The sequence below is a fragment of the Anastrepha obliqua genome, chromosome 4 (assembly GCF_027943255.1).
Source record: "Anastrepha obliqua isolate idAnaObli1 chromosome 4, idAnaObli1_1.0, whole genome shotgun sequence".
Taxonomy (NCBI): domain Eukaryota; kingdom Metazoa; phylum Arthropoda; class Insecta; order Diptera; family Tephritidae; genus Anastrepha; species Anastrepha obliqua.
The window spans coordinates 30565426-30590820 of NC_072895.1; the positions used below are offsets into that span (position 1 = coordinate 30565426).

General features: G+C 38.8%; 4 protein-coding genes across 5 annotated transcripts in view; 1 reads left to right on the top strand and 3 right to left on the bottom strand.

Annotated features, from left to right (window-relative positions):
• Nucleotides 1-2520, bottom strand: part of LOC129244621 (lachesin) — an 88544-nt gene extending 86024 nt beyond the window's left edge. The window contains exon 1 of the mRNA XM_054882347.1: nucleotides 1133-2520. Within this exon, the coding sequence (XP_054738322.1) occupies nucleotides 1133-1724 (592 nt within the window). The 5' untranslated portion in view covers nucleotides 1725-2520. The remainder of the gene's footprint in view (nucleotides 1-1132) is intronic.
• A 3585-nt stretch (nucleotides 2521-6105) lies between these two features.
• Nucleotides 6106-13141, bottom strand: LOC129245223 (UNC93-like protein MFSD11). 2 transcript variants are annotated; one of them, XM_054883266.1, is made up of 5 exons: nucleotides 13032-13141; nucleotides 12790-12944; nucleotides 12270-12715; nucleotides 11762-12195; nucleotides 6106-6369 (listed from the first exon to the last, which is right to left on the bottom strand). In XM_054883266.1, exons 1-5 carry the CDS (start codon nucleotides 13116-13118, stop codon nucleotides 6208-6210), a joined length of 1284 nt encoding a protein of 427 aa, XP_054739241.1. In that variant the 5' UTR covers nucleotides 13119-13141; the 3' UTR covers nucleotides 6106-6207. The 2 variants fall into 2 exon arrangements, with proteins under 2 accessions (XP_054739241.1, XP_054739240.1); XM_054883265.1 differs by having other exon boundaries at nucleotides 12790-12959.
• Nucleotides 13142-18103: 4962 nt separating this feature from the next.
• Nucleotides 18104-19334, top strand: LOC129245505 (ceramide-1-phosphate transfer protein). Its single transcript, XM_054883701.1, has 3 exons — nucleotides 18104-18340; nucleotides 18401-18615; nucleotides 18884-19334. The coding sequence occupies exons 1-3, from the start codon at nucleotides 18222-18224 to the stop codon at nucleotides 19177-19179; spliced, it is 630 nt and encodes a 209-aa protein (XP_054739676.1). The 5' UTR covers nucleotides 18104-18221; the 3' UTR covers nucleotides 19180-19334.
• Nucleotides 19335-19433: 99 nt separating this feature from the next.
• LOC129245504 (WD repeat-containing protein 89) lies at nucleotides 19434-23565 on the bottom strand. The gene is made up of 5 exons (XM_054883700.1): nucleotides 23269-23565; nucleotides 22589-23197; nucleotides 22302-22523; nucleotides 19733-19832; nucleotides 19434-19670 (listed from the first exon to the last, which is right to left on the bottom strand). Exons 1-5 carry the CDS (start codon nucleotides 23436-23438, stop codon nucleotides 19524-19526), a joined length of 1248 nt encoding a protein of 415 aa, XP_054739675.1. The 5' UTR covers nucleotides 23439-23565; the 3' UTR covers nucleotides 19434-19523.
• Between the last annotated feature and the right edge of the window lie 1830 nt (nucleotides 23566-25395).

The window sequence follows — 25395 nt, forward strand, 5'->3', positions numbered from 1 at the left end:
AAACGGTTGAGCGCACATTTGCGAGTGCTGAGTAGAGGAGTAGTGTGCATTTGCAGGAGTGCGCAGCGGCGAGCCAGTGAGAGAACCTGTTTGCGCACCTACAACTGAGAACAGTCCGAGTCACTCCAATACCTCTAAAGTACGAGTAATTGAATGCTAACGCCGTTAGTGCTTGCTAAGTAACAGATCTTTGTTGCTTGGGAATGGTTTTGAGTGTATAAACAAGGTGTGCATGTGAACATAAGTACCTACGAGTATGTATGTATGTACATATGTGCGTGCTTATAATAAGTCTGTACGTATGTATGGCTAAAATATGTACGATATGTATGAGAAAAAGTTATTTTTGTGTAAATTAAGTTATATACAATACAATTCTAATACCTCATCGCAATTCATTATATAAATGTGCACTCGGTTTATATGAAATAGGCTTGGTTGGGCAATTACTAAATTAGAAGTTAAGTCGCAATTAAATTTCACCTCATGTGACACCACATCTGCAGCAGCACACCCTAAGCGAAAGTTGCTTAAACGTGCTGAAAAAGTCTGCAGTTTCAATAAATTCCACTACTGTTTTTCTTTTTAATGACCATAAGCACGCGAGCGCGAACAAAGTAGGACAGTCCCACTGCATGACATTTATCCAGCTCAAAAGGACATTGACCAAATCGTTTTTTGCAAATCAAAATATTACGCACACATGCATGCATATACATGCACAATTATATGTATATAGATATTTGTAGGCCTACAATTAACTTAATCATCGTTTTATTTGCACTACACGCAAAATGCAAATGGTAAATGTGACGCCCTAAACTTTAATTAACGCTGTTGGATGACCTCCATTTGTCTCGTCATCTAAGCTCATTCTCATTCAATTCGTACGAAAGTGAGTCAGACCCCATAACGCACTTGTTGTTCAAATTCATTTACAGCAAGCCCCGCTTAAGTCGACATCCCCACCCCTTCACCACCACCCCTACGTAACTCCAATGAATCAGTTATTTTCTATTTGCGCGCCTATTCTTGCTTACTATACATTCAAAATAAACACGCTTACAGTAGAAAAGAAAGCAAAAATTCCCCTATTTGATATTTGTAAATTATATATTTTGAAATGACTTACCTGTTGGCAAGATGGCGTTGTTCTCACGGCGCCAAGTAATTGTTGGCGTCGGATAGCCGCTGGCATAGCATTCCATCTGCACTTCACTGCCTTCGCTCGCCACCACCGATTGTGTTGAATTGTCGGAGATGACGGGCGGACGACGTACCGAAAGCTTCACGTTGGCGCTCACTTTGTGTACAACGGAAATAACCACCTGACAGGTATAGGTACCTGCATCAGTCTCCTGAATGTCCTTAATTTGCAGCTTATATGTGGAAGAATTGGGATCATAGCGTAGTGAGAAACGTGAATCTTTAATTACTAACGTTGAGCCGGTGGATAGGAAGACGGGATCCGTATCAGTCTTTGACCACAGTACCTGGTAATCACTAGCGTACTGTACCGAACAATCGAATTCGACTGTGCCACCAATGTCCTTAATTTGTTCTTGTGTGATGTACGATATTGTTGGAGTACGTTGCGCTTGCGCACTGCCCGCCAACAGCGCCCACAAGCAGATAACAATGGCGACGATGGAGGTGGTAGAGGAAGAGGACATTGTGTTGGCCATGAAGTTGGCTGTTGATCTTTTTTGTGACAATAAGCACATCGTAAATTTATGCACAAACTGGTTAATTTCGAATGAAGATTTTCACGGATATTTCTTATACAAAATTACTAAACTTTTTCTAGTAAAAATTGATGTACCACACCCTAAATATGTAGCTAAGTGCGTATATTGCAATGAAGCAGCTTATTGTATGGAAAATAAATTTTCAAAAATTGCTCGCTGGCTGATTGGCTTACTTGCTGCTTCTTTCTGCCCGCTTATACTTTAACTGTTTGCTGGTTTGTCTGTGAGAATTCTGGGTCTGGCTTTGGTGATCACTTTGCATCCATTCGAATTACACACGAAGAACGAGCACACGTAGAGCGTAATACATATGTATGTATGTATGTATGTATGAATAATACTGAGCACAATCGTCGATCGACTTACTTATGCACATACACTTTATTGTTGCTTTGGTTGGTGTCTCTCTTTGCTTTCTGTATTATACGAGTATGTACTTCACGTTTGGATGCTGATGATTTTCACCTTAACTTCAAACCACAGCTTTATTGGGGCTACAACAAAATAATACACTAGAAATTTTTCTTTAGCCTCTGGTTTATTGCTCTTTTTTCTTTATGTGGCTTGCTTCGTTTTTCGCTTTTGGAACTACAAAACATATGAAGATATGTATGTACGCACACACTCACACTTTTATGTTCGCGTTTTGCTTTAAGCCCAGTTTAGTTCTTCGCAATTGTATCTTCGTAACGTACTTTTCTAAAATACCGTTCACTTCACGTACTCGTACGTCCACAATCGTTGACTGTTGCACAGCGAATGAGCGCCTTAAACAAGATACAACACAGTCGTAGGTACATTATTTGGCGCTCGACCGCTTGCGGTGGTGTGCTCGTTCTTTTGTTCGTTAACTTTTCAAATATTACACCAATAAAGATGGCGCAGAGCGTAAGAGACGTCACTTAGTTGGTGAGTTTCCAGTTCGCTGATGAGTGCCGGTACATATACATACATGTGTGTGCGTGTGTGGCTACGATTACGTACGCGAGAAAAGTAATCGTGACTTGCTGCTAACAAATTGTTGATTTAAGCCACAAAGCACAGGTAACCAAAATCGGGGTGACCAGGAAAAATGTTTGCCATAAGAGAACGACGTATAAATAGAAATCAAATTGGAATCAATTGTGTGCTAAACAAAATTTGTTACTTTTCCAGCTGAAAGGCAGGGTAAAGCTTTCGATCAATAACTGACCCAAAGCAGGTACAGTGAAACCGCCCTTGGGTGGATACTCATCGTCAGCCAACTTTTGTTGACACACAAGAGAGGTGTCCGTTCAAGGGGAGGGTAGTTTATTTTAGAACTTTTGAATTTTTTAATTAATTGAATACTATTTCTTATTTGAATAAAATATTTATATTGATACTACATCATTTAAACAAAAAAGTGCATGTATTTTTTCAAAAGTGCATATTTCATTTATGGGCAATAAACAAAATCAATATAAATATTACATTTCAGTCAATAAACAACGTAAAACTAGTTATATTAGATTAGCTTTGGCTTTCCATCTTTTTCAGCAATTCGAAAGCAGTAAAGTCATCGCTGCCTTCACACTAAGGTTTGATCTGTATAGACAATTGAGTCTAAAGTTCGACCCAGATGGTATTACTAACTAAAGGGTCCGGCACTCGAAGTGTAACCAATTAAAAAGGTCATACATTTTGAAAATTACTTTTATTCAATTCAAAGTAAAAAGTGTGTGAATATAATAATATGTGAATATAATAAAAAAAGAAAAAATTTACTTTTGCTCGATATGATTTTTGCCTTGACGGTTCAGAAACGAATCGCAAGCTGCCCGAATGTGACTTGCAGGTATTTTGGCCCACTCGCGGACAATGGCTTTTTCAGCGCCTCGAGGCTGGTGAATCTTTTAGTTTGGACCTTGCGCTCCAAAATGGCCCACAGAGAATAATCCATCGGATTTGCGTCTGGTGAACTTGAGAGCCAACGTTATGAAGTTCGGAACGTTGTTTCATTCTAATCGAGCTCTGTGAGACGGTGCCGAGTCCTGTTTAAGCGTCCATGGTCTGCCACCGAAATGTTTGTCTCGGTTTCAAAGCAACCTCCAGAATATTTCCTCGATAATATTTCGCATTTACCTTGTACCATCGGCGGTTACAGCGGCCCAAACCATTACCTGTGGCGGGTGCTGCCACCTTGTGGCCAATCAATGACTCAAATTCTGGTATGAACGGTCGGTCAAATAAACCCCATCGTTTTGGGAGTTTAGGAAATCCTCAATTTGAAAAATTTTCTCACCAGAAATGTTCCGCTTTCGGGCAAGCGCAGCAACTCCTTCGCTCTCTCAAGTCTGACTTCTTGCTGCTTTGGTGTGAGATCATGCGCCTTTTGGATCTTGTAAGGCTTGATTTTGAGATCATTTTTCAGCATGCGGCAGATGCTATGATCAGATATTTTCAGTTCTTTTGCCATTTGATTGGCACTTCATCGGGGATTTCGATCAAATCGCTTCTTCACTTTTTGAACCATTTCACGTGACGTTGCAGTCTTTTGATGACCACCTCCATGACGTTTCGCGACGTCTACCTGATCTTTCCAACACAGAGAAGGCCTTCCTCTTCCTCTGCTGTCACCATCTGGTACCGCATTGAATACTTTCAGAGCCAGAGCGTTTGTATCCATTCGGGCGACATGATCCAGCTAACGTAGCCGCTGGATCTTTATTCGTTGCGCTATGTCTATGTCGTCGTAAAGCTCATACAGCTCATCGTTCCATCGCCTGCGATATTCGCCGTTGCCACGAGCAAAGGACCAAAAATCTTGCGCAAAATCTTTCTCTCGAACACTCCAAGCGTCGCTTCATCGGATGTTGTCATCGTCCACGCTTCTGCGCCATACGTTAGGACGGGCATGATGAGAGTCTTGTAGAGTGTTAGTTTTGTTCGTCGAGAGAGAACCTTACTACTCAATTGCCTGCTTAGTCCAAAGTAGCACTTGTTGGCAAGAGAGATTCTACGTTGGATTTCCAGGATGGCATTGTTATCGGTGTTAATGCTGGTTCCTAAGTATACGAAGTCCTTTACAACCTCGAAATCATAACTGTCAACAGTGACGTGGGTGCCGATACGCGAGTGCGCCGACTGTTTGCTTGATGACAGGAGGTACTTCATTTTGTCCTCGTTCACCACCATTCGCGATTAAGTTCCGCGGCTCGTACGATCCTCTTCAACATCAGGTTAAAGAAGTCACACGACAGCGAGTCACCCTGTGTCTTAATTGACATACTCTAAAAAAAAAAACCGAAAAAATTTAACACTTGAACTAAAATTTAAATAATCTTTAAAGTCGGATATCTCGAAAACGGTTAAGTTTTTGCCACTATGTCATGTAACCAAGTTAATCAGAAACTACTTAAATAATAATACCTTAACATATCCGGGACGCTTTTCTTCGATTTTCTCCTTCAAATTTGCGCGTGAGTGCGGATCGTCCAATGGCCGGGTAAGCACAGCTACCAGTTTGGAAACTGAATGGCGTGGCGTCCCTAGGACTATCTGCGTCCTGCGTCTACTATACTGGGGTTATTTTCATACCCAAGAGATTTAGATCTCCTTCTTACAGGAGGATCTGCACCAAGGCGTCATCAGAGCCTTGAACGCCGCTTGACTTTTGGAAAACTGTTAACATATTTTTCACGTGGTTCTCTAAGCATTTTGCATGCCTGCAGAAGCGCAAAGACTTCTGCTTGAAAAACACTAGCAATATTCGGCAGTTTTAAGGAGATAGATAAATTGGCTGAGTTGGAGAAAACCCTTGCACCGACTCCCCATTCCATCTTGGAGCCGTCAGTGCAGACAGAGGTAAAAGCTTCGGTACAGATTTTCCCCACTTTCCAATCCTACCTACTTGGAATGATTGCCTTGGCATGACCATTAAACCCCAGTTAGCGGGTAGAGAGATCTGTACGAAGTTCAGAGAAATACGGTGTTGACTGTCTAAAAATGCTATCATGTCGCTTGAGAGATTGCCTCCAGAGGCCAACCTCCTCTAACCTGATTGCACTTTGAGCAGCGATGGAAATAACGTGAAAGTCGTTGAGGTAACGAGGTGGAAAACAGGATTAAGGGCAGCACTGGGATAAGTTCTACATGCTTCACTGATGCCAATCAAGCAGTCCTCTGCGTCCTTCCCAGTTTAATGATATTATTAGAGCTTTCGAAGAGCTTCGAACCAAACCAGGCGTTATAATTGGCAGAACGACGACGTTGTACATCCACAGAACGACCCCATTTTTTCCCGAACATAGATTTGCAGGAGTAGAAAGATTAAAATATAAAAATAAAATAAATACTTGCAAAGAATTTTTCATAAACTTTTTTCGAAAACTGCTATTATTTTGACCGCTTCTGTACATATTCTATAATACAATACATATTTTAACTCTCTCGAAAATATTAACTCATTCCTTTCAAGATTGAACATTTCGTATTACATTTAGTTTGCGGGTTCTGCACCCCTTACACCCGTTTCTTTACGTCTACGTTCAACAAATGCAAAACAGGCAACTGCAGCTATTAGGAGCACAATCAGTATTCCCATTTGTATGTATAAACTGGCATGTCTTGAATATAGGTAAGCCAAAGCGCACGCAAGACACTGGATTTGTGAAGTATAAAATGCTGTTGTAAATGCCAGCATACCATATATACATACATACATACATACAAGGTGGCGCAAAATTAATCATCATTCATTTGGTTTTTGAATCACTTTTTTACTAATTTTAATAATAATTTTGTATCTGTAGTGTGCCAAATGGCTGACACTTCGACTTAAAATATCTTTTGTGTCCAACTTTTTTACTAAATAAAAAAAGGTTTTGAGTGTTTTCAAGTGGAGTGAGTGTTTTCAGGGTTTGACTTAAGACACCATTTGCAAAAATTATAAATCTTCCGATAGGGTGATTAATTTTGTGCCACCTTGTATCGGGCGTTTTTTTAGCTGCATGCGAACTATCGATCCCGATAACTATGGTTTGACAGTTGAGAACAGCAAACAGTGTTGATATTTCTATTCAGTAAGCTTTGGCAAGTCATCCTAAGTCGTTTAACGTCAGAACAAAAACAACGCTTCCAAATTCTGGAAATTAACTTTGGTAAAAATAAATCTGTTCGCGAAGTTCATAGAGCGAAGTGTTCAAGAAGGCGCTGAGATGTCGATTCATCGTCGTTCTCAACTTGTTGGCCTTTGTCCTTCATCCACGTGGAAATTTCTACGTAAGAATCTTGGCTTATGCGCCTCTAAAATACAGCTCGTGCAAGAACTGAAGCCAAATGAGCGATGGGCGCATTTTTGCTGTTTGGGCTAAGATTTAGATTTATTATTCAGATTTATTGGATAAATGAGTCAAAAATTGGAGTGATCGAATATATGTACCATGTACCTCGTAGCCGCGGCGGACATATCCAGAAAACATCATCGTTAGACTACCTTACAGCTCGGAGTGAGCTTTAGTTTAATCAAGTAGCCTTCTCCAAGTTACACGATTCAAGGCAGCAGACCACCAGTTAAGTATTTTCAGTCTCTTGATATCATCGATGACGTCGTCGAACCAGCCTTTCTTAAGCCTCCCTTTGCATCTGGTGGCCAGCGCGTTGTAATTTAAGAAGGATTTTTAGAGACGTCCCTTACTCATGCGCATGGCATGACCAAACCATTAGAGTCATTGCGATTTAACGAACTTGACTACATATTCCCCTTAGCAAAGGCGCAGCAGCTCCTTGTTGTGTCTATGATTGTTGATTCTATAACTACCATTCTCGAGCCGGATTGGAGTATACACTTTTCGTAAAACTCTTCTTTCCAAAGTTCAGAGATTTTGTTCATCTTTGATTGACATTGCCCATGATTCACAGCCATACGTCAAAACTAGTCTTATTATTGTTTTGTAATGCTGTATTTCCAGTTGCGCGAGAGTAGTCTGGATTTGAGCCATTTCAGGTTAGTGTAGAAAGCAACAACAAGTCGATCTTGGATTCTGTCATGAACACTGTTGCCATTTTTTAGTAGTACCCCCAGGTATTTAAAACTCTCTACTACTTCAAAAACGTATTATCCCGATTGAAATTTTTTCACCACCTTTCAACATCGCGTGACGTTTTTATGTATCATATTTGGGCTTATCGGTGTTGATATGGAGCTCGACAGCCTTTGCTTTTGCTTCGATGTTGTAGAAAATTTCATTCGTGTACCTTCGATTTTGAGCGAGGACGGCTATGGCATCAGCATAAGCGAGGATTAGTCCGCTGAATAGATGACCGGATTTCATATCGTCCCTAATTCCGTAGTGCAAAAGCAAATTGAACACAATTGTTGATAAGGTGTCGCCCTGTTTGACACCACTTTCGATGGCAAAGTGTTCCGAGGTTGAGTGTTACATAATGTAATTTCTCCTACTTTTGTTTGTTTTGATCGTTCGTTTTGTACTGCGAAGAAAGCTGACGTCAGACTTGTCAAAATCGCGAAAAATAAAGTAACTGCTTTTTTTAATGGCGCCACCTTAGATACTCAATTCGACTTGTCTGTATGCTTCTCTACAGGGTTTGATTGAAAAGTAATGAGCCTTCCCGCGCGAAGCGTCTGCCAAGCGATCAACCGAATCGGCTGGTGGGGGAAAATGATCGTTGGACCTTCCCCTTAGAAACCGGTCCCAGTTTGCTGGCAACAGCGGTGCAGTCAACATCGCTCCGCGCGTGAAAGCTGTTCTAAAAGTGTGTTAGGATTTTGCAGTGGCGAAAATGCAGCGATCGTTGGAGCAACGTTACTCGATCAAATTTTGCGTAAAGCTAAACAAAACGAGTACCGAAACCAGGCAGCACTGTAAACGCGGCATTTTACAAAGAAGTGCTCCTTCGGCTGAAAAACCGCGTCGCCCGGCTTCGGCCCGACCTCGTCAACAATTGGACCCTTCACCACGATAATGCACCAGCGCACACCGCCTTCCTCTGCACCTCTGCATTGGCCAAGATGGGGGTTCCGGTGCTTCCCCACCCTTCCTACAGCCCAGACCTATCCCCTCCGGATTTCTTCTTGTTCCCGCCCCTGAAAAGAAAGCTGAAGGGGAGGCGTTTCGACTCCATCGAGGCGATCCAAAAAACTGTGACAGCCGAATTAAACGCGATTCCGGCGGATGAGTTTAAAAAATTTTTCCTGCAGTGGAAGGATCGCTACCAGCGGTGTATTGACGCTCAAGGGTCCTATTTTGAAGAATAATAGTTGTATAAGCCAAAACGTTTAATAAAACTGCTTAAAAAAAATAAGGCTCATTACTTTTCAATCAAACCCTGTAGTTCATTAGGCGTAAACAGCACATGAAAATATTTTCGCCAACGCTGTATTGTGAAGGATGATAGATGCCAGGTTTGCTCGTTATGTATGGTGAAAAAAAAATGTTTGAGAGGAACTTTGGTTACTACATCATTCGTTTTGTGTTTCACTAAGCTAAATCCAATACCCATTTATTGAAGGTGGTGGCACTATACCAACAACAATGTTTTTCTGAAGGCCGCTCTTGGATGCACATTGTCATTTCGACCATCTCTGATTCCTTCATCTGTTTTTTGCTCGGTGGTTTGTTTTCTATTTTGGGTATTCATTTTCATTTCTTTTGAGTCCCGACTTCAGGCCGCTATTCTTACACGAAAGTGTAGTTTCCTTAAGTGTCCCCTAAGTGTTATCTATGCGCGCAGGGAGGCCATGCGAGGGTTGACTCTACGCTTCATGGGCAATAGAGTTCAGAGCCAGAACAGGAACTAGTCAGGATTTCTCAACTGAGCCTGCATCAAAAACTTAATGGTGACGTGTAAGCAACGTACCCGAAGGCTTGCCAGAGTTTTAACAGGACGGAGGCGATCGTAGCATTAGCCTATCAGCCATGTCGGAGAGGTGTCACCCTCATGTACTGAGGTGATAGAATACTACCTTCACTACTAACTAATCTAATAATATTTTCCAGTATACCGTAATCAGGATCTTACTGGTCTCGATCCTGATGAATTTTACAGCCCTGCCGCTGGAGGTACTAGCGGTATATGAGGCCTTTCGAGCCGAGCCCCTTCCTCTCCTGTCGGATTTTAGTCGCCTCATACGACAGGCATGCTTCACCGCGGATGTATTCTTTCCCCCGACCCGCTGACGGCCACGTATTGGTGAAGAAGAAAACAAAAAATTAATTCGCCTTGTTTTATTCTTTGCTGACAGCTACATGGACGCAGCGAAAGAAAAAAGAACAAATCAGCTGATTTACCAACACCACCTTTAATAGATTCGCCTTGGCTAAAGCTAGGTTTTATGAAACACAAAGCGAATGACGTAGAATCCAAAGTTCCCCTCAGCAATTTTGTTTTTCACTAAGCTAAAGCGAAATTTTGTGAAACGCAAAACGAATGACGTCGGTATATCTGTCAAATTCGCTCAGAGCCGAATAACGGTCTGCTAGGTAGTACACCTCTCAAAATCTTTTCAGCATGCTGTATTAAGTGATTGTCCTTCGTTATCACCTCATCAACTTACTTTCTACAAAAATTTACCTTGTGTTTGCTGTTTTAGCTTCCTTCTAGAATATTTTGCTGTTGCTATGCTGTGCTCGGCATTTAACTACAGGGTGGCTGATGAAAGCCGCTACCAAAAAAAAATTGAATAACTTTTTTTCTTTTTAAGTTATCTGTTCCATTTTTGTTTTAATTTGCAGATTGATCTTTAAAATTTATTAAAATGGATAACTGGGACACGCAAACAAGAATTTGGATAGTCCGCCGCTATCACGCACTGGAGTCCGTAGTTTTGGTACAGAGAGAGTACAGGCGGATGTTTGGCGGCGATCCCCCGAGCAGATGGACCATAATGAGACTGGTGAATAATTTTGCTGAACAAGGAACAGTCGCAAGAAGGCCTTATCATCGAAACCCACCAGTTCGGACGGAGGAAACGATCGCTGCTGTAGCTGCAGCTATACAAAGCAATCCAAGGGTTTCAACAAGAAGCTTATCTGCTCAACTTGGTGTCCGCCGACAGTCTTTGCAAACAATAATGCACAAAGATTTAGACTTATTTCCCTACAAAATTCAAATGGTTAACAAACTGAATGCAGCAGACTTGCCGATTCGCTTGGAATTTTGCCAGAAGATCCTGCAAATGGTGGAAGAAGACCAAAACATGTTAAACTGCCTTTTCATGTCTGATGAGGCCCATTTCGATTTAAACGGCAATGTGAACAAACAAAATTGTCGAATATGGAGTACTTCTAACCCACAGATACTCCACGAGACGGAATTGCATCCTCTTCGCGTGACAGTGTGGTGTGCGGTTTCTTCACGCTGTATTGTCGGGCCTTATTTTTTGAAAAAAAATGGTCACACCGTTACGGTTACTGGAGACCGTTATTTGAAAATGCTGAAAGAATTTTTCTATCCAGAACTACGCCGAAAGAGAATTCCACAGGGTTGAAGTGTGGTTTCAACAAGATGGGGCAACGTCTCACATAGCCCAGACTGTTATGACAGAGTTGCGACGAAAATTTCCCAATAAACTGATTTCAAGAAACTCCGAATTTCGTTGGCCCCCCAGGTCGCCTGACCTTACTGCACCTGACTTTTTCTTGTGGGGTTTATGTAAACAAGAAGTTTATAAAACAAAGCCAACAAATTTGGATGAACTAAAGCAATCCATTCGGGCAACAATTGCGGCTATTCCTGTCGCAACTCTCAAAGCAGCAATAAACAACTTTTTACTAAGATGCCGCACTTGTGTCAACGAGCATGGGGGGCATTTAAATTCAATTATTTTTAAAACTAGTTAAGCTACATTTAATAAAATTTAATGACCTTCAACTTGAAAAAAAAAATAAATGAATTCCATACACTAAAAAAAAAGTTATTTGAGTTTCTTAATATAGCAAAATTCATCAGCCACCCGTTATATTATAAGTTCTCAAGCTCTTAAAAAACACCCGATACATACTCGTACATCTTAAGTAGCTTCGATAATTTACCTGAAAGAATTTATATATCGCAAATCCAGGAGTTGACCCCGCCACAAAAGCGCATGCTAGGATGCTGTATATATGAACGGTGTAAAAAGAAGCGCCCAAGCCATAGAGGAAGGTGCAAGTTATAGCCAAATATAAGTTTGGTGGTTTTATTACTGAGCTTTCATGGGTTGCGCCAAACGTGGAGGCGTCCGGTATATCAAGATAGATAAGTACGAAGGCGGCTAGATGGAATGCGCCAGCCAGATAAATGAATAAATCGCGGCCCCAACGCACACTGGCATTGCCCAAAATAGCAAAGAACAATGCGCCCAAAAGACCGCCACAAGCTTTGCAAATGGCACCCATAAAATATGCTTCACCTGATTCCGCATTCAATTCTTTTGTAAACACCATTGCAGGACCATAAGTGCCACTGTAGAACGACTGCACTACTCCTGCAGAGGAAAACCTTCAACGTATTATTTGCATAAATCGGAATTATCTGATACGAAGTTTGCATTATAAGTACCCGAATATATGAAGATGACAGTTAGCAGTAACATATCTCTTTCCAGCAGCAGCAAAATATTTAACTTGATTGCAATGAATACAGATGCGCAGCTATTTTTACTCCGCTCTATCGACTGGTTGTTTGGAGGTGAGCGTAAAAAAATCACCATCATAAGGCCAATTAGGCAAATAACTGCTAATACGGATATAATTATGTAACGGTCTGTGTCTTCAAACGTCTCAACATTGGCATATTCAAAGAATATTAAGATGGCGGAAATGAGGTTGCTCCCTTGTTGGCAAGTAATAAATATGCCCGAATTCCTGGTTGCGGTAAGCGCATCACTATTTCTAGCAATATAATTGCCCTGCGCAATGTAAGTAATAGCAGAACCAACGCCAAGAGTTACATTTAGCGCATACAATAGCCATTCGAAGGGTTGGACGTAATGTATGATGAATATTCTGGAAAATATTTTGCCATTGAAAGGTGTTGGAAAAGTTCAAAAGTTAAAGGTGCGTAACGTCTGGTTGCTTACAGATATGTAAAGGTGCCAAATATCAGTGCCCATCGCGGGCCCACTACAGCTACTAGGTGTGGTACAAACCAGCAGGTTGCTGCAAAAACGCAATAAAAAATGCCCAGACTTATGATGCCGCTGTTTTTGAAGGTGTGCTCCTTAGTATTTGCGGCCTGCAGAATTTTTTTCTATAATTACAAATTGTTAGCTAAGCATAATTTGGCAATACACACACACACATACATATACTCATAATGTACCTGAAGACTGGTAGCTGAGCGAAATGCGAAGAAAATTGTGAAAAACGCGAAGCTCAACAACAAAATGTTTACTAATTTTGAATCCATCTTCCGTTTTTTCTTTATTTTACTAAGCTCAAATGAGTTTCAAAAAAAAAAAAAAAAAAAAAAAAACAAAAAATCCGGTAAACAATTCAAACTGCGGTATTCAGAATTCTCTTTGACAGCGAAATCATTTATATTAAAAATCATGAGTTTTGATTGAATAAATATGAAATAAAGGGTGAGCAGATTGGAGGTACTTTCCCTAATGCGGTGTTTTTTGACAAATCACGCGCGACTACTGTCAAACTAAATAAAGGGTTTTCCAATAAGAGGTTTTATTTTGATATTCAAAGAAAAATGTTATTTTTTAATATAAATGAACAGATATTTATCTATACTAATATTATAAAGAGGAAAACTTTGTTTGTTTGTTTGTTTGGTTGTAATGAATAGGCTCAAAAACTACTGGACCGATTTTAAAAATTCTTTCACCATTCGAAAGCTACATCATCCACGAGTAACATGGATTATATTTTATTTTGGAAATAGGGCTCGAGATATAGGTCAAAACGTGGACCCGGGTAACCTTCGGATATGTATGTACAATATGGGTATCAAATGAAAGCTGTTGTTAAGTGCTTTAATACAGAGTATTTTTCATGCTGTCTCGAGATATAGGTCAAAACGTGGACCCGCCGTGTCTTTGCACCGAATTAAACCAAACTTACGTACATTGTTAAGTAAGTATTGAAAATGGGTTTCGTAAAGTTTGGTTGTAATTCGGAGCACTGGCAACGGGTACAGCGTTCTTTTGAACCAGCCATAATGTCGCTTACTTTTTTAACGCTTGGGGCGGAACTGAACTGTCAAATTGACAGTGTGAGTTACAATGTGTCAATATTTCTTTCTGATTTGGATGCCATAAGGAAAAAACGTAAGTGCAACATGTAAAAATTGTTTGTGAATTTTTTTGGAGTGGATTTTGGAACAGTGAATAATTTCTTACGAAATTTGAGAATTTAATGTGAAATCCGAATGAAATTATGTGTTCGTGGAAAAAAAATTTTTTTTCGTTTTTTTTTTTTTGATAAAGATTAAATGGATAATGGTTAAAAAAGCTCCAATGCTTAATAAAACATATAAATTGAAACGAAAAATTCATGGATGATCAGGAAAAAAGACGATTGTTTATTCATATGCGTTGATTTGAAATTTAAAAACAATCTTCTTTTTTCCTGATTTTCAATTTATATTTTATATTTACTCAAAAACAAATAGAAAAACAAAAAATATTGTTTATGCCAAAGCGCTTGAATAAAGAATAAAGAAATAAATAATATGAAATTCAAATATTTTCTGTTCTAAACCATATCTATTCTATTTTAGTGTGTCCAGCGAAGGGGGCCGGGTTTGCTAGTTTCAGTATAAAGAGGAAAATAACATCAGGCAAATGACCACCACGACCACACTTACAGGACAATATCCTTTTCATGAAATTTTCCATAACCGAATTGCAAAGTGACTGCCCTATGTGCTCGAATTCCATCTTTGAGGTCTTGAATCGACCCTGGGCTGTTGGCGTAGACCTTCTCTTTCACGTAGCCCCAAAGAAAAAAGTCACAAGGTGTTAAATCACAAGATCTCGGTGGCCAATTGTGATCACCTCTTCGAGAGACAACACGGCCCGGAAACTTTTCCCGTAAAAGATCAATGGTTTCGTTGCTTGTGTGGCGCGTAGCGCCGTCTTGTTGGAAATAAAAAGGTTGTCCAGATCAATACAATCAAATTCCGGCCATAAAAAATCGTTAATCATCTCTCGATAGCTCAATCCAATTCAAAATAACACCTGGGACATATTATATAACTTAATTAGCACATTGGCTACTAGGGCCTTCAGTGCAAAATATATACATATATTTTTTCGTTATTCATTGACATTTCACCATAAAAAGACTTACGCTTAAGCAACGTTTACAAATCGTACAATCGAGCGAAAATCGACGCTCTATGAAAAGTGTTCAAAGCGCACTCAGGCCAACTTGGAGTGTTCAACGATGAGGCCCATTTTTGGCGTCGTCAATAAGCAAAATTGCCATATTTGGGCAGAAGAACAACCCGAAGTCATTACAGCCATTGAAAACAACCGCTTGGTGCGGCCTATGAGCTGGAGAAATCATCGGCTCATAATTCTTCAAAGGCGAGGCTGGCGCCAATGTAATAGTGAAAATGGCGAATGTTATCGCGCCATGACAAACGATAAACGACTTTTTGATGCCGGAAATTGAAGCCCGTGATCCCCACCACATTTGGTTCCAACAAAACGGCGCTATTGGCCATTGTCATACAGCCAAACAATGGATTTACGGCGTCTTCGTTTCAGTGAGCAATTTATCTCTCGTCTCGGACCAATGGATTGGCCACCAAGATCGTGTCATATCATACCTTTGGATTTTTATTTGTGGAGGTATTTGTCGGCCGCCATAGCCGAATGTATTGGTGCGTGACTATCAGAGTCGAGTGCCATTCGCGGGATGCTATCTGGTGGTTTTCTCAATGTGTTACCTATCCATCGCCACTTTCTGCGTTTGATTTGCCTAAGGATGGGTTCTTCGTTCGTTAATCTCCACAGAGCGTCGTTATTGATAATGTTTGCCCAGAATATTCTGCAGATGATGCGAAGGCTTTTGTTGAAGGATTGTAGCCTCTGTGTGATAGTGTTAGAGACCAGCCATGTTTCGCTTCCGTACAAAAATACAGCCTTTACGCATGAGATTCGCGAACTCCTCCATACTGTATGCATTCGACAGAATGCCGCCCTAGCTTTGTTTAGCCTGCAGTTGACATCTTCATCTGCTCCACCATCTGCCGTGATGATGCAGCCCAGGTAGCAGAAGCTTTCAACGAATTCCAGCGGGCATCCGTCAACCAATATCTGCCTTGCGATATTGTGGTTAAATCTCATGGACTTGGTCTTGGCGATGTTAACCTTCAATCCGACAGTGGCGACAAGTTTGTCCGCCTTCGCTTGATTGTCAGAGAGTTTGTGAGAGAGGAGGCAGATGCCATCGGCGAAGTCCAAGTCCTGAAGATGTCTGGTGAAATTCCTTACGATGCCTTTTTTGTGCAGGGTCAGTTGGCTCATAACGTTATCAAGGACGATGGCGAAGAGAAGGGGCGACAGGGAACAATCTTGCCTTACGCCGGCGTTGGTAGTGAATGGATTGGTGATATCGCCTTTATGAAGTACTGCCAGTTCGGAGTTCTCGTAGATGGTTTTGATGAGGCGGATTATCTTGGCGGGAACTCCCTTTCTACTCAGTGACAGCCATGTTGCGTCTTGCTTGATAGTGTCGAACGCCTTCTTAAAGTCTACGAACAGCATGTAGAGCGAGGAGCGCCACTCAACTGATTGTGCTACTATAATCCGAAGTGTATTGGCTTAGTCAACACAGCTTCGGTCTGCGATCTGCGGATCTGGTCATCATTGGAAGTCAGCAAAGCACCATTCAGATCTCTGATCGGTTGGTTGCTGTTACTCCGCTGGTTAGTTAGACGACCAACTATGCGGTACAGCTGTCTCATGTTGTTTACTCCTGCTGCCGCTTCGGCATTGGCTTCTATCATTTCTGGCCGATTTTTTGACTTCCTTCGTCACCTTTCTGTAGGCTGGCCGAAGGGAGCCATCGCTGATAAGTTGCCATTTAAATTCGTTTCTGCGCTGAATGATGCCTATAACATATTTATTCAATATTTAATGAACAAAAACTTTCAAATTAATTTCTGGATTTCTGAATTAGAGAACTTGAGGCAATAACAAAATAAGGCACAATTTCATGCAAAAATATTATTCGTACATAGCCATATTAAGAATTATTATTTAAAAAAAATAAAAGAGAAAACGAGTATTCGGTGCGTTGTTGCATACCTTTTACCAATACCTTGGGATCATTAGCTGCAATTTTCTTCCACTCAACACTTAAAGCTGTCTTTAATGACGCTTTTGATGTTATTTTGTGCTTTCTGATTCTCCTTTCTAAGAGCATACCAGACATGCTCACTTGGCTTGGGGTGGAGTTTTATGCTGCTTACTGTGCTAAATAAGCCATTCTTGCACGAGATAAGATGAGTGTTTTTGGTCATTGTCCTTTGGAATCCAGTCCAATTTTAACAGCACTATCATGCAAATTATTCTTGAAAATATTTAAATACAGATGCTTCTCCATTTTATCAGCAATAATAACCATTTTTTCTACTCCAGATGCAACTATGCAGCCCCAAACCACTGCATTTCCTCCTCCATGCTTGACGGTAGGAACAAGATTTTTTCATTCAGCTCTGTATTTTCTTTTCGCCAAACTTTTGAAAGGGCATCTGATCCGGAAACCGTAAATTTCGGCTTCTCGTTGAATATGACGTTTTCCTAAAAAGAATCTGCCTCATTTATATCCAATCACTTCTTTCTGTTAATATCTGAAATGCAGGGCTTGCGGCATGCTACTTTACTATGATAACCAGCGTTTTGCAGACATTTACCGACTGTTTATGGGCTTACTTTTTTATGCAAAGACTCTTGAATATCGTGGAGGTTATTTTTGGATTTTGCGCGACTGATGCTACTATGTTGCGTACCGCACGTAAAGTCAATATCTTTCGCCTTCCAGCTTGGGGGTGATTAGCTTCCAATTTACCAGTATCATCGTACTTAGCAATAACACTTTGCATCGTAGAATGCGATTTGCCAATTTGAAATCCGGACTTCGTCCCATTTTGCCACTTTCAATCGGCTCTAAAAACAAAGAAAAAACCATCTTATTTCGTTTTCGGCAATGTGTAAAATTTCAGTTGAAAGCATTGATATCTCGCTTGTCGCGAGGCGAGTGAAAAAAATCATACTTAGTTTTAGCAAAAATATCATACTTAGTTTTAGCAGTATTTACCAGCGACATCTCGCTTGTTTGATTAAGTAAGCAAGCGATTCAAGCAGAAACAGAAGAAGTAAGAAAACAGACCTAATAAACATAAAGCAATAGCAACCCTGAAACAAACGTCTACTCTTCTTTGTTGTGCTCCTGTCCTAATATTGCAATCCTTGTTAACCAATTAAAAGTATTTTAATTAAGAAAAATAAAAATATTATATATTTTTTTTCATTTATTGTTGTAAAACATGTCTGCGGTGGAACGTTTCGATATTGAAAAAGTAGCAAAAATATTCCAGGATTGTTTGCACGAATGTGATGATGTGTTATTAGAATCGTATTTGGAGGCTTACGAGGAAATCAATAAGTATTAAATCTACATATACATATTAGAGTGTGTCAAATTTTTAATAGAAATTGAATTCAGATTTTTTCATTTGATGGGCACTGTATTCGGATTTGTAAGCAGTGACGTGCGCAGTAAAATCGATATACTCTATGAATATAGACGAAAGGAGTTAATTGGAGAGCACTTCGTGACCATCAAAACAATGATAATCTACGAAAAAGAAGAGGACCTTCTTAAGGATGGCTCATATGTCTCTGGCGCTCGTACGCTTTTACGGTTACATAGAGGATTGGGTGAGTTGGCGCTACTACAAATCATACATTATGCCATACACGTAAGCAAAATGTTTGAATTCCGGAACAATTAAATTTATATTGCCACTGATTTTATCTTAGTTCGAGATACGTAGAAAATGAGATGTAATATCTGAGTACACAATTTTCGCTTCGCGTTGTATCGCATGTTGTTGTTGTTGTGTCGTATCTTATCAATGATCTAGTTGCTTTATGAGTACGGTTGCACTTGATTAATATTTTGTTCTCTATTTTTCTATACTTCCAGAGTTTATATACGAGTTCCTAAGAAGACTGTCCGAACTAAATGAATGTGATAAAACGCACACCTGTTGCAAAAGCGCATACAATGATACGCTAGCGAAACATCATCCGTGGGTGGTGCGTAAAGGAGCTGTGGTCGCTATGTATGCTCTGCCCACGCAGGGTGAATTGCTCAAACGCGTGTGCGTAAATGCATCACATGCCGTTGAGGTGCTCCCCGAAATGCTCAAACACACGAAATCCGTGTATGATCGTGTTGAAGTTCTTTATAGCGCTCATGACCTCCACGGTTTGCCTTAAAATCTCCATACTTTATTTTAACTGGGTCATTCCAAATGTGATGTCAAAGTAATTATTATTAGACAGTAAATGAATGTTATGTTTAGGTATTTTTACAAAATTCTATCACCCTAAGCAATAATTTTGCGCAAATAATTACTTTTTGTTACATGTAATGCTAATCTCTTCTTACTGTAATTTATTTGCGCGAATTTCTACAATAACAATTAGTGTCTTTTTTTCAATATTTGAACTATGTAGATGAAACAAAAAAGAAAAACAGAAAGTAAACTTTATTATTTTTAGTTATTATAATTATTGGAAACAGCAATTAATAAAATGATAAAGCTAGCAAGTTTTTCTATTTAATATGGCGTATTCTTTTTGGACTTTTTGTGTTTATGTTTCAATGCACTTGAGCTACTGGCTAATGATTCTCCGTCAATGGCGGCATTCTGGGCGGTCCAAAGAGTCACAAAACCACTTTCTCCGCCGGTCACTAGCACACCACTCTATAAATTTGATGTATTGTATAATAAGAAATGCGAAAATAATCAACGAATTTCAAAATTACCTTTTGATCGAATATACTCGCGCGTACAATTTGTTTATTTCCAATAAAATCTGCCATTGGTAGCAAATGTTTACCCGAACGCAGCGCACGCATTACTTCGCTGTAACAAAATATATGGAACAAAAACAAATACATAAAGTATTTTGCAAAACCAAATATGTTTAAGCCAGATATTTATAACCTACTTGGCAACAAACGTACTCAAAGTTTAAGGGGTTAGTCTACTTTGTCACTTTAAAATTTTTTTTTTTTGCATAATTTGAAAGTATATATATCCAGAAATATTGTGTAAAAATTTTAAGAAAATCCGAGCACTCTAACTATTTTTTTTTTACCTGAACATCATTTCGTCTACCTGCGCGTATAGCGTGCATTAAAAACTTTAAACGCGTTTTTCTCAAAACAACGTTTTCAAAATCTAGCTCCACTGTATCTCAAACACTAATCAACCGATTTTCATAAAATTTGGATCACCTATTCTAGACATAATTTGCACCAAATTGACGCTCGGGGGTTTTGAAATTTTAAATTTTTACTATATATTTTTTTTAAATATGCGAAAAAAAAACCGTTCTATCAAAAATTTTCCATTTTTATCAGCCATTTTTTTTGTCTTCATTAAAACCTAATATCCGAGGGTCATTTTGTAGCCAGTATCTTACTGAATCTGAAACATTTTGATTTTTTTGTTTCAGACAAGCCGTTCTTGAGTTCTGATGGAGCTGCCTCACCAACCCATGTTTGAGACGTTACGCTTCACTGCTATTTTTTTACTAAAAATACTATAAAATTGAATAAAAAAAAATTTATTTCTGAATTTTAAGACTTTATTTAATAAATCAAACAAATTTTATATTACTATCATTTATAGTTTTCTCAAAAAAAAAATCACGAATATAGCCTTTTTTTCGAGTCTCCAAAGTAGACTGACCCCTTAAGTACGGAAACAAACGAAAAATACCAAATGACACGACAGGCGGTTCTACGTTACCGAAACGACCCGGATTTATATCCGGCCAAGGACTGTCACTCCAGCAGCATTCCCCGTATGTAAGTATGGGGAATGTTTATGCTACTACAACAACAATGACTTCAATGCTATGGACAAGTGTTGTACAAATCAATTGTTGTAAAGTAATCGATTTCGGGAAATATGAAATCCTTCTTTTTTAGCACATACAATGGTATTTTTTTTTTTTTTTTTGAAGTGAAAACTTCTTTAGAATCGTTGGGAGTGATTTGAGAAAAAGTGAAACGAAAAAAGCGACACTCTTGGCTACGAAGCGTTATATTATATGTTGATATAAACGTAGCGACTAACTAAATAACTTTTAGGCCAGCGCCGACAGCATGGCGCGGTAGCCGAGCGACTAGCAATGTGAGCTTCCGATCCAAAATCCTTGGTTCGGATCACAAGAAAAAAATTTTTTTTATACAGTTATTTTATTTTATTTTATGATATGTTTATGAGGAGCTTTTTTTCATGGCAGAAATACACTCGGTGTTTTGCCATTGCCTGCTGAGGGGTGAGCGCTGTTAGAAAAATAGTTTTCCTTAATTTTGGTGTTTTCACCGAGATTCGAACTGACGTTCTCTCTGTGAATTCTGAATAGTAGTCACGCACCAACCCATTCGGCTACGGCGTTTGTTTAATTTTACTGATGCAAAAATGAGGGAAAATATTTGAATAAAGTTTGCTTACTGTTTACACATTTTCCAAAGGTGACGGAGAACCAAAAAAAAAGTCGATTTTCAAACAAATACGAGTGCATATGTGTAATTGTGTTAGAGTTTCGGTCACGCCCCAGCAAAACCTGCGTGCATATGTGTTTGTAACATTCAAAAAAATGTAATTATGTTAGAGTTTCGGTCACGCAGGTTTTGCTGGGGACGCTCATAATAGCAACCGCGTGTGTATTTTTATATTCGTAAATATTTTCATTTTTAAATATTTACCGCAATTATGCCGAAAAATAATACAGAAAAGTGTCGTGAATATCGACAGAAAAAAAAATCAATAAATAGCATCACGGAATTCATTCACGAAAATTTAATAAAGTATACACCAGAAGTATCGCGGATACTTAGAAAAGATTACGATAAAGTTCGAATGATTTTAAGTGGCGATTTTAACGTAAATTTTGCATTGGACACAGCGGTTCCTTCAATTGACTTTCTCAATGCAACATTCAATTTAAAAATGTGTAACAATCGCACTGAATCGACAACACGATCAAAAACAACAATTGCCGCGGTATTTCAAAGATATGTTGACAACAACGAAACCACAGCATTTGTATCACATTTTAGCTATCATAAGCCACTCGTATCATTTGTTGAAATTGAAAACATTGAGGATGAATAATAATAAAATGAAGAAAATAAAATATGAACTTTATAGCAATATTATAATGAACCTATAATTGTCCCGCTCCTAATGCTGCTTTCGTCTCATTCTCTCTCAGTTTGTTTTACGGAAGGTTTCACTTCTATCGCGTCTAACCGTTAGACTGGTATTTTTTTTTTTTTTAATTTGTTTTGGGGTATATAAGTCTTATTAATTACTTACCCTCTGTTTTCGTTTATACCAGTTAGTAGAAATACGTCACCGTTATCCAAGCTATGAGCATCTATCACATTACAATTAGCCTCTTTTGTTCTTTTTGCCGCGTCTGTAATTTGGCTGCGGTCGAACTTTGCTACTTCGTCACCTTCTTCGGCGATGTACACATGAAAATCATTGGTATGAGTGATGCAAGAAATAAGATCTTTTTCATACACATTTTTATGCCTAGAAGAAATGAATATATAATTAATTTAAAATATGATTTTAATCAAGTTAAGTTACCAACACACCAATTTAACTTCTGTACACTACTTTCAGTGTTAATAGTTGTTAATAGCGCATCAAACTCCGTTGATTCTTTGATGTCGTATAAATTAATTAGGCCGTCCGTAGAACCGGAGCACAGAAGATCTGGATTCTCTGCGTGAAAACGCAATGACGTAATATCATCTTCATGGCTTTCAAAGTAACCACCCAATTGTTTACATTGTCGTATATCATAGAATAATAGAAATACATTGCCATGTCTTTGTTCTGTGCCAGTGCAAAGTATGCGACCGTTTCTATTGGTATCGAAGCAATTTATCACTTTCCGCACATTCATGCCCTTTGTTCCACCGAAATTAGAAAACCCTTGTGTGCACACGATATCCTCTTCGAAACGTGCTTGTTCTCTTTGTGCACGCAAATCAAAAAGACTAACGAAGCCAAGACTACTGCCAACTAAAAGACAATTGGGTGTTTCATCTAAAAACCGTACGCCGGATATAGTCTGTGGTACATTGCTTATTGGTGCCGGTATATCAGTTAAGGTAGAGAGTTGCAAAGTACGTTCTGCGTTAATATCGAAGATGTGTACGGCAGCGCTCGACAAGCCGGCCACAACACGTGTAAAACCCCTGAAAAAAATATTAATATTAAAAGCATTGAGAACAAATCTTGCAAGATATCTCATTCAAAGATAGCTCACCTGTCGGCTGCTAAATTAAGTACATAGTCTTTTTTCAAAGACACCGCAGATTCATCGGCGATTTTGTATTTGATTTGAAACAAAGTATCCAGCTCTTGTGCGCTGCACGTGTCCTCATCCCCAAGTAGGGACTCACTAGCATTAGAATCTTCATCAGAACTGTTAGGCATTGTATTGAATTCTTCACACACGCACGCAGTAAGTCAGCAATTATGAGAAAAATAGCAAAATTTTTATAAATATTTACAACTGGAAATTAGTTTGCCGCTCAGTTGTTAAGATAACAAAAAAAAAAAAAACAATAAGAAGATGAGCTGAAACAAAAATAATAGAAGATATTCGCCTTGAAACTGAACAAACATTATGCGGCGAACGTTTTTATTTTTACCTGCGTCACTTTTAATATGGGTATTCACGCCAACCATAAATGTCTCGTAAGGCACGGTAACCCGTAAACTTATGAACTTGTAAAATAGCTCTCAAATTTTGTATGAAAAATGGTTTATATAAATGGTGCAAGTTTAACTTACGATTTCAGTGCAGGCAGAGAGCAATCCCATCTAATGGAAGTACACAATTTTTTCTCTAACTGCGTTTAAAATTTGATATATATACGTTTCATAAATTGAAACGCTTCGACGCATACCTATATCTATTATCTAACCACATAGCCATATTTCAAATCTATATATATATATCCCGCTTCTACTCTCTCAAAAAAGGTCCTGCAAAAAAAAACAATCTGCCATTCGGAGGAAGCATAAAACTCTAGGTCCACCACAAATTGGGACAGGAGCTGCGCCAAACACGCAACAAATGGTGTAAGCGCCAATTATATATATATATATATATATATATATATATGTATATACATATATTTACATGAAGGAAATGTTAATCTCTGACTAAAAAGTAGTTGCATTTTAATTATTTTTTGATTACTTTCGTGCAAAGTATGTTATTTTTCGTTTTCGCTGCTTGTGAGGCCATGACCAAAGCGAGTTCATAGAAGGTGACTTCGGTAGAGCACCAACAATATCTACATGTATTTGGTTTTTGCGATTTGACAGCTTGAATCAAGGCACATCAACAAGGTAGTAACAGTACAGCAGACTTTTTCAATACATACTTTATCTATTCTCTAAATTGTCACACTGTGTTTAACTGTTACATTGTTGTTATCAAAATTGAATTGAACCAACAACAAAATACATGCCACTGACAAATTTGATATTTGAGTGGTAGAACAACAGCTGATTCCACTTTTTTATAACTTTATCTGTTCTCTAAATTGTCAAACTGTGTTTACTGTTATTTTGTTGTTGTCTAGAGAATTGATAAATTTAAGAATTCAAATTTTAGATTCTAGAAAGCTCATGCAACAACAAAATACATGCCACTGACAAATTTGATATTTGAGTAGTAGAACAACAGCTGATTCCACTTTTTTATAACTTTATCTGTTCTCTAAATTGTCAAACTGTGTTTACTGTTATTTTGTTGTTGTCTAGAGAATTGATAAATTTGACATTTCAAATTTTAGATCCTAGAAAGTTCATGCAACAACAAAATACACTCCACTATTTTTGTTGCTCTACTGCATGATTCAATTATTAAAGGTTTGCTCACTTGTGACATTAGATTATTATTGAATCACGGCTCCACTGCTGCTACCTTGGTACACATTTCAACGAAAATTTAAACAATCAAACAACACCGCAGCAAAGTAGCAGAGTGTAGTACATTCAAACTACTAATCGCAAGAAAAAAAAAATCAGCAGGTATACCGTTGCCATGGTATTTTTAAAGCCAGGACGAATTCATTTTTGCTTGAATAGATAATTTCCTGCCCCACAATGTAGAGAATACAAAGCAGATGCCTTCCAGAAACCGCTAGCATTTTGTTCTTCTTGTACCTGACCCTATCGTCATTTTCGGAAAATGTTATAATGTGCAATTTGCACGCGGTAGAAAATACTTAATCTTGATAAAAATTCACATTTTGCAGCGTTCAAACGAAAATCCGAATTGTTATCTTTGGCCGCATTTTCATCTATTGAGTATTACCAGACTGGGACCGGAAGTGCATAAGCACTGATTGTTGTAGATGTACTGATATTCTAACAA